This window comes from Myotis nattereri, assembly GCF_964212035.1.
Source record: "Myotis nattereri genome assembly, chromosome: 11".
NCBI lineage: Eukaryota > Metazoa > Chordata > Mammalia > Chiroptera > Vespertilionidae > Myotis > Myotis nattereri.
In genome coordinates this window covers 78,769,400-78,783,394 of record NC_138086.1, presented here as the reverse complement: position 1 = coordinate 78,783,394, position 13,995 = coordinate 78,769,400, and the positions used below count along the sequence as shown (strand labels likewise).

Genomic DNA, 13,995 nt, shown 5'->3' with positions numbered 1-13,995 from the left:
CATGGGGATCATGCCCTGGACTAGAAGTGAACCCAAGACCCTTCGGTCCTTGGGCTGATGCTCTAACACTGAGCACCCGGCTGGAGCTATGTTATGCTTTAATGTGGAAAATAGGTTAAGGCATCGGAAAATAGCATGCGACCATCTCAGACACAGTCAACAAGTAAAAATCAATGTATGAGTGTGCAGTCTACACCTTCATGTCACTATACAGAGAAACTGGGAAAGAAAAAGGGCTGGGCTGGCAAAAATGTGGCCAGGGACCAACTTCAAAGGCCCTTAGCCAATTACTACTGTGCTTCCATGTGAAATGAAACTGAATTTAATGTTTCTGCATTTTTATGCAGCAGGAACCACGTAAGAAAGGAAAAGGGGGGAAGGGGAAAGGAGAGGGAAGAAAGAAGTGGAGGGGAGGAAAGAACCTGCGCTGAGAAGATGAAAGAGGAGGAGAGATCAACAAATGAGACTGAAAAGGAGCAGCCCATCGGGACGAGAAAAAGCAGCAGCTGCCGCTCTGGGAGCCACGTGAAGAAAATTCCCGAGTGTTGAACTGCGCGAGGGATGAGGCCTGAGAAATGGCCTATGTATTTGTTACTTGACATTGATTTTACAATGTGGAGCTCTTCCAGAACCCTGAGATTCAGAGATTCGGTGGGGTGGTGGGAATGGAAACTCTTTGGAGGAATTTGCTACAATGGTGAGCAATGAAACAGCAATTGGATGGGAATGTGAAGTCAAGAGAACATGCTTTCAATGAGGGAGACATAGCCAAGGGCTGTTTGCTGGGGGGGATGATTGGACAGGAAGTAAACCCTTGGTGAGAGGAGTGGGAGGCATTGCTGGGCACTGATTTGAATTTCTGGAGTTGACATGCTCCAGGGCACAGTGGAGGGGCTGGTTTGAGGTGGGAATGTGAGGAGTGCTCACAGGTAGGAACGCCTGCAAAAGCAGAGGGAATGGGGCTGCTACTGGAGGGTGGTGGGAAGCTTGGGGAGTTCTTCCCAGATGACTTGTTTCCTCAGTGAAGAAAGATGGCCAGCTACAAATGAGGAGGATGCGTTTATCTTTGTACTTTTCTTTACCCATCTAGGTGGCGTCTCTAACTTCCCCAAGACTGGCCTTCTACAGTCATAATTTTTATGTATTTTCCAGGTGGCAAACAAACACGGAGAAGTCGATGAACACTCTGGGAATAAGAAGGGCTTTTCTGCTCTTGCTCCCTAGGATGCATTAATTACCATGTACATTATATATCTCTTCATCATAAGTATCCTATCCTTATGATCCAACTTTAATCTGGAGCTTCATGTTCATAAAAAAGAAAAGCAAGGCAATACTATACACATGTGCCATAACACTCTTCAGATCACTCTTTGAATAAATTTGATCTTTTGCCCCTATCACACTTTTACTTTTGCACACTTGGATATGGCTAAGGGTACTCAGTGCAAATGGTTCCACAGTCCAGTAAATTTGACAAATAAAACTTAGTACTTCTACTAGATTCAAAATATAGATTAGCATGTTGGGAGCTTAAAGCAGCCCACTAACACAGTATTCTGGGACCCAAATGTCCCATGTGTTGGGGGAGAGGTTCCTCCACCCACAAGGTGATGCTCTAGGTACTGGCTGTCCTACAATCCAACTCACTTCGGATGCTCTGCTTCAGTGCCAATGGCAAGCCCACATTGTTACCTGTGTTCCGACCAACTGGCAACAGACTAAAGGTTCCTGGGATCACCTTTGCAGAGCCAAAAGGAGGTTAAAAAAAAAAAAAGAGTGGGGGGTTCAAATAAATGTTCAAAATGGGAAAAAAAAAAAAGGAAGACAATCAGGCCCTGGAGAAAAGGGAACAGATGCTAACAGTATAAAAATAATCCTTAAAGTTAATCCCCCTCACTTATTTTGTTTGATAGGCTACAAAGAATCCTCAGACCAAAATTCAAGGTATGGCTATTTTCTTATTATCAAACACATCAACTTAATTTCCAGGAAATTAAAGTACGTAAATATAAACTGACCTTCAATGATCATTACCAAGTGGAGTTTTATGCTTTTTCCCAGCCTGGTCTAAAGGGGAATGACTCCGTGGCATGAATACCTGGTTCCTAGCAAGCAAAATACACCAAAAATATAATTCACAAAATCTTCAAACTACCAAAAAAAGGGAGGGGAGATGAAAGAAAGCAAGATAACTTCTGGAATATGGTTTGCGATCAGCGTAAGCATACCTTCAGAATTGCAGAGTAAAGTTTTAACAAAGAAATGACACAAGAGAATATTATATTGTAAATATTGTATTTTTCTCACTCACACACATTGTATGAGACATTTACTACTTTTAAAATGTATCCATAGGATTAATACTCATATGGAGTATAATGTGGGAAAGTGCGGAACTAAAGAAATAAGTCTATTTGAAAACAAAAGCACACATTTCTTAGAATTTAAAAATATTGCACATAATAAGGTTGCGCAGAAATTACTGTTTTTATGAACAGAATGAGGTATTAGTCAATTCCTAGATAAAGATGAGTGCAAAGAAGGGGAAACACACACACAAAAAAACATAAATCCGTATTAAGACATAGAGAGCCAACAATTAAGAAAGAAATGTGAAAAGATATGTGAAGTAGCTATGATTCCAACCTTACAAAATCATTAGCCAGGGGCCAAACACGTAACAATCTCTTGGCAATATTTCACAACTTCCCAACTTTTTTCAGCACAAGTGACTATGAGCAGCACAATCATTTCCTTTACTCCAAATGGCCCCGTGGTAAATATTAAACCACGCCTTCCCGAAATGTTCAGTGGAAGTTTACCGAGGCACTGCTCTCACTTAACGACTCACTGTCCAGTTCCACGTACACTCAGCAACTCATGTCAGCCATGCTACAGAGCATGCAATTTCAAGTTAGCAAAGGTTTCACTGCAAAATCATTCAAGTTCATACAACTTAAATCTAAAATAAATTTAAGAGTTTAACCTTTAAATATAAATCAGGCAAACTCATTCCTTTCTTGGTAATAAAACTGGCCACAGGTGGAGAAAAAAGACCAGGCAAAATTACATCTCTTTTCTTTTTCAAGACCCTTTACTAATCAGAGAAATTAATAATTAACAATTTCTCTACTAACTGAACGTTAATTTGTCAAAAACAATTTAAATATATTTAACAGCTGTATCAAGTTAAGTGAAATCATGCACTTGTCAAAATAGTTCACAGAAAACTGTCCTGCATCATAGATATTGAAGAACAGTCAACCAGCGGGGCTTTGTGAGAACCAAGAACATGAACTACTGTCCTGAACAGTCAGTGTATGTAGTGACCATGTTTCCTCTGCGCTGAGTGACGGTCCTGCAGTGCTTGCTAGATCCATGGAATCGATTCTCAGGGTGCCGGCCAGTGGGGTCAAAGCCACTGAAAGAGAACATCTTCTCCATATCTTCAAACACGTCATCAAACAGTCCTCCTCCGAAAGAAAACTCCTGGAAGTGATGCCTCTGTCTACTAGAGCCATCCTGGCGTGTCTGGAAGTGATTTTCAAAGTGCTTCTTAGACCGAGTGTTTTGGTTTTGACCAAAAAAACCAAAGTCTTTGAATAAGTCATCGAAATTGAAGTTAAATGACTGCTCGAAAGGACTTCCACTACCTCTCTGTCCTTTGCCATTAGTGAAAGCACTGTGTCCAAGAGAGTCATACTCTCTTCGCCTATTAGCATCTGACAGTGTTTCATAGGCTGAAAGAAATAAAGATACTTTAGTAACTGAAGGTAATCAAGATTACATACCTCTTCAATAAGTACATTCAACTCTATTTTAGAGGCTTTCACGTGATAAGTAAAACCAAAGTATACAAAAATAAGAATAAATGACCAACAAAATGAGACCGGAGGCAGGAAGGCATGGAACAGATTGATATACCTTGATGTGGGGTTGGGGGACAAGAAAAGATAAACCAAAGGACTTATATGCATACCCCATGGACATGGGCAATATGGTGGTGAAGACCTGGGGGTGGGAGGGAGGAGGAACCAGGAGGCAGGGGGTAGGGGAGAGAAATAGGAGATAGCTGTAATACTATCAACAATAAAAAATATATTAAAAAAAAGAATAAAGTTAAAATTACAAAAGGCAGAACTTCATCTTGTTCATTGCATACTATAAGCAGTTAGCACAATGCATGCTCCTAGTAAATATCCAATAAATATTTGTTAAATGAATGCTACCATAGCTACAAATAAATGGGGGCAACAATCACAGTTATTCTTCATATTATTTGTGTAAAATCATTACTTCTATTAAAGAATTTGATGGTCAATATAATGAATTAAGAGGAATTCAGATTTTTCACTTCTGTGCTAGTTAAATATTTAACTCCAACCCCTTACTCAGTTAACTCCACCCATTGATTACTGAATGTTCAGGAGATGCAATTTATTTTAGATTTATTTTAGAACTGGTCTTAAGTAAAAATTTGTTTCATACTTTTCCTTTAACGACAAATCTGGCTTCGTAATGTAGATCAAGGAAGGCAGAAAAAAAAATACCAAGGCATTTCAGTCTATTTAAATTTTTTACATCGAATATTTTTTATATTAAATCTCCATACTTAAACATTGTTTCATAAGTTAGTTTATAAGTATTGGGTACCAAAAATTCCTTTTGACACAGAAACAAACAATAAGCAATTTGACAAATACTAAAATCAATTTTCAACACATTTAGATCTGTATGCCAATAAAAACAATATCACCATCTTACCCACCCTTTCAGGAACCAGTTATCCGCTATGTTGAAATGCAGCTCCTCCCCACCCTCTCCCATCTCGGTCTTCAGTACAGACTCTCTCCTCAGCTATGGCTCCTTTACTGTTAACACCCGTGAGGCCTCGGAGTCAGGCACTGACTCACCTTCTGCAATCTCCCTGAACTTTGCTTCCGCATCAGGGCTCTTATTTTTGTCAGGATGGTACTTCATGGCCAATTTGTGAAAGGCCTTCTTGATTTGGCGCTCCGATGCCGATTTCGGCAAACCTAAGATATCATAGTAGCTTTTGGAGGCCAGAATTAATTCCGTTATCATTAAAATGCAGATGGCAAAAGTGAAAACCGACTGGGGAGTAGCCATTTCCAAAATCCTGAAAAAGAAATGACAATGTTATCCTGGAGCTCACCCTAAGACTTTCTTCCCAGAGAAACCCGATAAGCTTGTAGGGCACAGGGCAGCCTGCCCCTGACCCCGTTCCGGCCTTTATCCGGGCTCCCCCGCCCTGGCCTCGGCTGTCACCTCCGCAAGAGCAAATGCGATGCGGCCGCATCGAGAAACACATGGGTCTGCCTGTCCGCTAACAGAGGCCACACAGACACAGAAATGCCCCACAACTGACTTTCCCCGGTTAATGTTGTGGGAAAAGGCGGACAACCCGGACAATATCCTTTAAAAGCACCTCAAGCTTCAGGAATTCATGCTCTAAGGGACTGAGAACAGCAGTTCAGCTTCAGGGAAAAGGGAAAAGCGGTGCATTTCCCGGGGAAGCGCTCCATCCGCCTGAATCAGCGGTCCTTTCCCCGCCGCGAAGCTCCCGGCCCGCACTTCCCCGGGGGACCCCGGGCTGCCCACGCCGAACCTCAGCCGCACAGCAAGGCCAGGGCGGCGACGCGGGGAAGGCAGGCATCTTCCCAGCTGTCGGGTCCCCAGGATTAAACACGGTCAACACGCCTGGGGCCCCGCAGTGAGCAGAATGCAGACCCTGAGGTTCCGGCGGAGGCGGGGCAGGCAGTTCCCTACCCTTGGGGGAGACTCAGCTCCCAGTCCTCGCGGGTGCAGACGTCGCGAGGGAGGAGGGCTGCGCAGCCCAGGGGTCCCCGACAGCCGATGATGACATCCGCGGCTGACGAAAGACACCGGGGTCAGGGGAGACGCCTGCCGTCCTCCCCCGCGGCCCTCGCGGGGCGTGATGAGCAGGTGGATCCCTGCTCCCCGCCCTCAGTCACGGCCACGGGCACCCAGGGGTCAAGCACGAACTCCGGGCTTAGAGGGCACCGCCGAGGCCGCGGTTCTGCGGGGGGTCCCGGGCGCAGGGCGGGTGTCGGCCCCGCGGAAAGCACCGTGTAGGCGTAACAAACGCCATTCCCGTCGCCACCGAAGGTCTGACCCTTTCTAGGAGCCGGACTTCTGCATCGCACCGACTTCCATGCCCGAGAGGGGCCCGCCCGCCGGCAGCCCGGGTACGACACCGGAGGCGGCGGCCCGCAGGGTGGGACGGTGCAGCCTCCCCCAGAGGCGCCGACCCACGCCCCGCCCGTCCCGGCGCCGCCTCCGGGGAGACCGCCGCCCCGGCTCCCTTCCCCGGACCAGCGGTCCGACGCCCCTACGCGACGCGCACTCCTCAGCGGTTCGACCGCCCCTCCTCCCCATAACCTCCCTCAAGGACCCCAGGCCGCCCCGAGCCCTCCGGCCACCGCGGGGGACCAGGAGGCCGAGTCAGCCTACAAAGGCCGCCCCAGGCCCGGGACGCGCCAAACCCCGCGCCCCCCGGCGGCTGCCGCTGCGACGGGCTTCGCACAGCGGCTCAGTCCGGCCCCTCACTCGGCCCGGAGTCCCGCCGGAGCCGGCGCGCGCCCCGCGGCCGCTGGGACACCTACCTCGCCCTCCTGCCTTCACCGCCGCCGCGTTCCCTCTCCGCCGGCTCCCGACTGGCGCGCGGCCGCGTCCCACCTCCTAAGACCTACACGAAACGCTCCCCCATTGGCTCCTGCCTCCCCACGTGACCGTGGCGCCCTACGCGCACGTGGAAAACTGTTGTTGCTGTTCAGCCTATGCGTCACTTCCGGATCCACCCTCCCGAGGGGGCGGTGCTGAAGCCCGCAGAAGCGGAAGTGACTCGCCTTGGGCGGTGTTTTCCTCTACCCTGTCCGCGCGCAGGCGCGGTGGCGCGGGCGGCCTGGGGTTGAGGAGGAGGGCCCACCTGTGCCGGAGTCCGCCGGGTCTCCCTCGCGGGCCGCGCCGGAGCGATGCCTCGCTATTGCGCAGCGATTTGCTGTAAGAACCGGCGGGGACGGAACAGTAAGGACCGCAAGCTGAGTTTTTACCCGTGAGTAGTCCCTAGAGCAGAAGTGTCAGCCTTGCCTTGGGGCCGCGGGGTTAGGGCGTTTGGGGTCGGGGCTCGGGGTATCCCAGGGCGCGGCCTGGCCCTGCGGGAGCGGGGCGTGAAGGCTCGAGCTCTGTCTGGACGCGCCCTCGCTGGGCCAGGACGCCGGGCCCGCTACGGGGACAGGGGCCCGTTGGGGTGACAGCGCCCGGGAAACAGACAGGTCTGCGAGGCGGTTCTCAGAGCGGTGCCCCGCCTCCCCGGACCCATTGCATGGACCTCACACCTGCCCACCGGGAGGGGGCACTCCAGGTCCGTTACCCGCCGCGAGCTGGGACGTGGCGGTCTTTAATGCCTTCCCCGAGGAAACGGGGCCTTTCCGAACCAAGTGGGTGGGGGCAGAGCCAGCATTGGAACCTGCCTCCTGCTCCTGCTCCGGCTCTGGATGCGATGCCGGTTTCATTCACACGGAGAACCGGGCGTTATGCCCAGTACGGAGGCCACCAGATATTTCCAGGCAAGTCCATCCTCATTCTTCCGAAGAACCGGAAGGCAGTCTTGGGCCCTAGTTTGTAGAGCCCACACTTGGTAGGTTCGGATCCTGGCCCCACTAACCCGCGAATGACTTCAACCCACTGGGCTTATGACCGTGTAAAGGGACTGGAGCTATAATGGTTCCTAACTCACACTTAATGTGTAACGGGATCAATCGGCACTAGGCACGCACTCCATGCTCAAGTGGAAAGCAGCATATTTAGAATATTCTGTTTCCTTTTTTCCTGTGTTTGAAAATAGTTCACTTAGCTCTAACCCAACCTCCTCTCTTCAATTACCGCCCCCCCCCCCCCCCCCACACACACACACACTTATTTTCTGAAGCCTGTTTACTTCAGGCCTGAAGCTCCCTGTTCAGGAATGACAAAGCCTAAGGCACATGGTTGGGATTGGGGGGGGGGGGGGGTGGATGGAGAGCCCTGCTTTTTGTATGGAAAACCTTATGTTGTTACTATTTTTTAAAAGTAGGAGATTATTATGTAACTAGAGGCCTAGTGCACAAAAATTTGTGCACTTGGGGGGGGAGGGGGGTCCCTCAGCCCGGCCTGTGCCCTCTCGCAGTCTGGGACCCCTCGGGAGATAACAACCTGCTGGCTTAGGCCTGCTCCCAGGTGGCAGAGGGCAGGCCCAATCCCTAGGTGCAGCCCCTGGTCAGGCTCAGAGCAGGGCCTATTGGGGAGTTGGGGCGCCGCCCCCGTCATGCACAGAGCAGGGCGGATTGGGAGGTTGCGATGCCACCCTCAGTCACGCACAGAGCAGGGCTGATCAGGGGGTTGGGGCGCTGCCCCCTGTCACGCACAGAGCAGGGCTGATCAGGGGGTTGGGGCGCTGTCCCCTGTCATGCACAGAGCAGGGCCCATCAGGGGGTTGGGGAGTTCCCCCCTGTCACGCACAGAGCAGGGTCGATCAGGGGGTTGGGGAATCCCCCCTGCCACACACAGAGCAGGGCCCATCAGGGGGTTGGGGCGCAGCCCTCTATCACCCACAGAGCAGGGCCAATCAGGGGGTTGGGGCGCCGCACTGTCACACTCAGGGCAGGGCTGATGGGGATGTTGTGGCTCTACCCCATCACACACAGAGCAGGGCCCGTGGCGGGGGGGGGGGGGGGGCGCCGCCCTCTATCACCCACAGAGCAGGGCCGATCAGGGGGTTGGGGCGCCTTCCCCTGTCAGGAACAGAGCAGGGTGGATAGGGAGGTTCTGGCCCTGCCCCCTGTCACACACAGAGCCACAGGGCGATCAGGGGCTTTGGGCGCTGCCCCGTCACGCTGATCCCGGTGCCAGGAGGCCTCGCGGCTCCGCTGATCCCGGTGCTGGGAGGCATATTACCCTTTTACTATATAGGATAGAGGCCTGGTGCATGGGTGGGGCTGGCTGGTTTGCCCTGAAGGGTGTCCTGGATCAGGGTGGGTGTCCCCACTGGGGTGCCTGGCCAGCCTGGGTGAGGGGATGATGGCTGTTTGCAGCTGGTCACACACCCTTCAGGGTGGGGGTCCCCACTGGGGTGCCTGGCCAGTCTGGGTGAGGGGCTGAGGGCTGTTTTCAGGCTGGGGGTGACTGAAGCTCCCAACCGCTCCTTTTTTTCTTTTTTTTTTATTCTGGGCCAGCTTTAGCCTGGCTCCAGCTCTGAGGCTTCTGTTGCTGAAAGCAGGTATCTGGTTTGTTTAGGTTCTATAATCGAAACTCTGTATCAACTCCAGCTCTGAGATCCCAGCTCGCTGAAAGCTGGTTTCTGGGGTTTTGTTTAGCTTCTATATTTGTAACTATGTGTCAAACTGCAGGCTCAGAGGCCGGCAAGGCAGGCGGGGAACGTTGCAGTCCTCTGTCACTGAAGCAAGCAACCCTCATGTTCAGTTTAAGCTGCCTGGCTGCCGGCTGCCATCTTGGCTGGCAGTTAATTTGCATATCGCCCTGATTAGCCAATGGGAAGGGTAGCGGTCGTACGCCAATTACCATGTTTCTCTTTTATTAGATAGGATATGTGTCTTGGGATGTGTTCTTGTAAAATCATTGAAAGAAAAATAAATGACTGTTAAGTGTTTAATACAGTTTAATCCAAATCCATTTACCTATTTAGGCTGGCAGGAAAAAGTTTTCTGTAAAAGTCTGCCGTTAGTCTAGTTTTGCCTATAAGAAACATTGCCGCCTGCCAGAGCTTACTCTAAAGTAAGGCCACTGTCAGTACACGTATAAAGAGCTCTCAACTTTCTCTGTCTTTTCTATTTCATTCGTTTCATATTATAAAATAGATCTGAGTCTGTCTTTTCTCAAGGACATGTTTTATTCTTGTGTCATTTTCTCTTTCAGAACTTGAATTTTAGAGTTTCCAGTTCATTGGTTATAGGAAGCCTAGGAATGTTGGACTATATTACATGTGGATAGAATTGAGGGTGATTCTGGTAAAGAGAATGGAATATTAGTATTTTATAAGACTTGGTGTTCATTTTATTGTCAGCTAAACCATTTGTTAGAGTTAACTTTTCCTTGTTTTAAAAATATTAACATAGCCCAGCTGGTGTGGCTCAGTGGTTGAGCTTCAACCTGTGAATCGAGAGGTCAAGGTTTGATTCCTGGTCAGGGCACATGCCCGGGTTACTGGCTCAATCCCCAGTAGGGGGCGTGCAGGAGGCAGCCGATCAATGATTCTCTCTCATCATTGATGTCTCTATCTCTCCCTCTCCCTTCCTCGCTCTGAAATCAATAACAATATATTTAAGTACACACACACACACACACACACACACACACACACACACACACACACTAGAGGCCCCATGCATGAATACCTGCACTGGTGGGCCGGCTATTGGGAGGGGCCACAGTAGGTGGCTGGACGGCCCTGCCCCCATAGGGCCAGTTGGCCGGCCACAGTGCTTGTCATAACTGGTCGTTTGGCTTATATATATATACATATATGTACATACATATATATAAACATAAATAAGAGCCTAAAGCTTACTATTTTTAAACATTATAGACAAGAAATTGTTTCATCTGTCGTATTAGTATGAAATACATTTGAATAGGGCTTTGTAGTTTATACAAAGCTCTTTCCTAGTTCTAGGCCAGTGATGGCGAACCTATGACACGCGTGTCCGAGGTGGCACGCGAACTCATTTTTTTGGTTGATTTTTCTTTGTTAAATGGCATTTAAATATATAAACTAAATATCAAAAATATAAGTCTTTGTTTTACTATGATTGCAAATATTAAAAAATTTCTATATGTGACACGGCACCAGAGTTAAGTTAGGGTTTTTCAAAATGCTGACACGCTGAGCTCAAAAGGTTCACCATCACTGTTCTAGGCAAACTACACAACAAAATAAAAATAGAACATAATTCACAGAAAATATGAATAGATTTTATTTTTTGTTGGGAGACGTGTTTATTTGAAGGGACTCTGAGCTTTGTTTTACCAGCCCTTCTGCTCAGCCAAAGCTTTGCCTGCACATCTTCCATCTTCGTCTTCTTCGCTGCAGAGCTGATGTGGTGTGATTGTCACGAAGGTGCTCATATGTGTGATTTTGGTTGCCTTGCTCTTGCAGCAGTTGATGCATAGATTACCTATACACGCAGGCCTGGAATCTGGCAAAATTGTAAAACTATAGCAAAATTTTCCTTTTTTAATTTCAGGTTTCCTCTACATGACAAAGAAAGACTTGGAAAATGGTTGAAGAACATGAAACGAGATTCATGGATGCCCAGTAAATACCAGTTCCTGTGTAGTGACCATTTCACTCCTGACTCTCTTGACATCAGATGGGGGATTCGATATTTGAAACAAACTGCAATTCCAACAATATTTTCTTTGCCTGAAGACAGTCAGGTATTGGAGGCGGGGCAAGAGGGGAGAAAGCGGAAGGGGGGGGTGGGGGGGGTGTGGTTTGCAGGGTGGCAGGTAATTGGGTGGAAGGCGGGAGAGGGAAAGAAAGATAAGTGCTGGGGAAACAGACACTTGAGCAAAAGAAAACTAATTGATGCTTTTACTAAACATGATAATTTTTTAAAACTTTAAACTATTGTGAAGCATAGCTTAAGGGGAGCAAAAAAAATAGCAGGCATAAGTCATTAACTCATAAGTTAATGATCTAAGATATTTGTACTGGTCTTTTGAGTGATCTGAAATGTTTTCATCATATACTGAGGATGCTAAATGCTTTTTAAAAAACACTTGAAAGTCTACTTGAATTACATAGTTAGAATTTTTTTTAACTGAAGAAATTGGCTTGGCCAATATACTGCTTAAAGTTGTAATTAAGTATTAAACACTGACTAATAAGAGAACAAGCCTAATAAGGATATCTTTTTTAGTATTTGAAAATATACTAAAAATATATTTTAGTATATACTAAAAATATATAAAAATAATATTTGAAAATATTATTTTCTAGGAAAGAGACCCTTCCAAAAACAACTGTCAGAAGAAAAAAATAGAGTATGAGAAAGACGTGTGCCTGAAAGCCAAGTCACAAGAATCATTTGCATCAAAAGAGCCAAAGAAAAATACAGTTAATACAGGAGTCCTCCCTGAACATGCAGAATCACTGCATTCATCTGCGTTGGTGAAGCCACCAGCTCCAAAAGCAGGAAGTGTACACAATAACATATTAACTCTTAATCTAGTTAAACTGGAAGACACTGGAAAACCAGAATCTACCTTGGAAACATCAATTAACCAAGACATAGGTGGTTTTCACACATCTTTTGAGAATCTGAATTCGACAACTGTTACTTTGACAACTTCAAATTCAGAAAGTATTCAGCAGTCTTTGGAAACCCAAGAAGTGCTTGAAATAACTACCAATCATCTTGCTAATCCAAACGTTACAAATAATTCAGTGGAAATTAAGTCAGCCCAGGAACATTCATTCTTACTCGGCACCATTACCCAAACGGTTGAAGAATTAAACCCAAATAAAGAGTCTGTCATTGCCATCTATGTACCCACAGAGAGTTCCAAACCTACAATTAATCCTTCTCTGCCTGTCCAAAAAGAAACTGTAGAAATGGAAACCACAGACAGTGAAGACTCCTGTAAGGAGCTGGACTATGAGACAGGAGTCTTACAACTGGAACATTCTTACTGCAGACAGGATATAAATAAGGAGCATCTTTGGCAGAAAGTCTGTAAACTACATTCAAAGATTACTCTTCTTGAGCTACAAGAGCAACAGACTCTAGGGAGATTGAAGTCTTTGGAAGCTCTTATAAGGCAGCTAAAACAGGAGAACTGGCTCTCTGAAGAAAATGTCAAGATCATAGAAAACCATTTCACAACATATGAAGTTACTATGATATAAAGACATCTCAAAGCTGTGACTTTTATGTAAGCATTTTGCAGCCAAACCAGATTATATGTAAAGTGAACTTTTTCCTGCATAAATTTCTCTGCTTAACGAAGGTCAAAAAGTGCCCTAACATTATGAACTGTGTCCTGTTCTTACAGTGCTCATTTTTTTTTTTTTTTGAAAAACTAGAGTGTTGTTGCACTATAGATAAAAAGTTCTATTACTGGGTCATTTCCAAATTAGAGTTAAAATATAGTGAATAAGTAATATGAGTTTGTCCTAAAATGAGAGAACACAGATATGGTAAAAAAAAAAAAAAAAAAAAAATTAAAAATAAATGAAAGGAAAAAAACAAGCCCAGAATAAAAGGATCAGGCCTGGTTCTATCGTTGGCATATGACTTAGGCAAGTTATTTATCAAGATTGAGCTTCAGTCTCTAAACTGTAGAATAAGGGCACTAATGAGGTCTGTTCCCTTATAGTTCCTTCCTGTTCCAGATACTTTTACTAGAACAACTTTTCTATAAGGTAATCTATACTTACATAATACTGGGTGTGGGCCAGAATTTGAAATTACTAACAATTGAATTATCCTCAATATTTGTGGAATTCTATGCTGTTTGACCTTTTGGCTAAAGTTATCCATAATAACAAAAGGAAAATATTCCTTTTATAATTTGATTTCAGTTGGACTAAAATGAGGAACCACCATTAGTCCAGTTCTTAGGAAAGGCACTTTAAACTTAAAAGAATGTGTATTTCAGTACCTTATATGAGGTTGCCCATCATTATACATAGTCATTTAAACTTCTTCACATCCTATATTTAAGATTATAATTTATAAACCAAAAATTTCAATGAGGTTCATTTTTTAAATATATATTACTATATTTTAGAAATCAGTTTGTATCTATTTAATATGTATAGCTTTTTAAAATGTGTGCTTGTGTTATTTTTAAATTCCAGAATAATAGAGTAATACTTAATACTATACATTCCCACTTAAGAATATTTTATTAAAATTTATATGCAAGAAATTATAGATATGTCATGAT

The 13,995-nt window shown here is 46.1% G+C and overlaps 2 protein-coding genes across 3 annotated transcripts; one reads left to right on the top strand and one right to left on the bottom strand.

Moving 5' to 3' along the window:
- Window positions 1-1,955: 1,955 nt before the first annotated feature.
- On the bottom strand, window positions 1,956-6,697 carry DNAJB9 (DnaJ heat shock protein family (Hsp40) member B9). The gene is made up of 3 exons (XM_081102135.1): window positions 6,651-6,697; window positions 4,917-5,143; window positions 1,956-3,743 (listed from the first exon to the last, which is right to left on the bottom strand). Exons 2-3 carry the CDS (start codon window positions 5,131-5,133, stop codon window positions 3,301-3,303), a joined length of 660 nt encoding a protein of 219 aa, XP_080958261.1. The 5' UTR covers window positions 5,134-5,143; window positions 6,651-6,697; the 3' UTR covers window positions 1,956-3,300.
- A 251-nt stretch (window positions 6,698-6,948) lies between these two features.
- THAP5 (THAP domain containing 5) lies at window positions 6,949-13,580 on the top strand (the record flags this gene model as incomplete). Of its 2 annotated transcripts, none has more annotated exons than XM_081101668.1 (3): window positions 6,949-7,047; window positions 11,286-11,478; window positions 12,044-13,580. In XM_081101668.1, 2 exons carry the CDS (start codon window positions 11,332-11,334, stop codon window positions 12,950-12,952), a joined length of 1,056 nt encoding a protein of 351 aa, XP_080957794.1. In that variant the 3' UTR covers window positions 12,953-13,580. The 2 variants fall into 2 exon arrangements, with proteins under 2 accessions (XP_080957794.1, XP_080957793.1); XM_081101667.1 differs by having other exon boundaries at window positions 7,020-7,099.
- Between the last annotated feature and the right edge of the window lie 415 nt (window positions 13,581-13,995).

Coding starts and splice junctions, on each gene's coding strand:
- DNAJB9 (XM_081102135.1), bottom strand. CDS start 5,133: ATGGCTACTCCCCAGTCGGTTTTCACTTTTGCCATCTGCATTTTAATG. Junction 3,744..4,916: donor GTTCAGGGAGATTGCAGAAG/GTGAGTCAGTGC, acceptor TATTTCTTTCAG/CCTATGAAACACTGTCAGAT.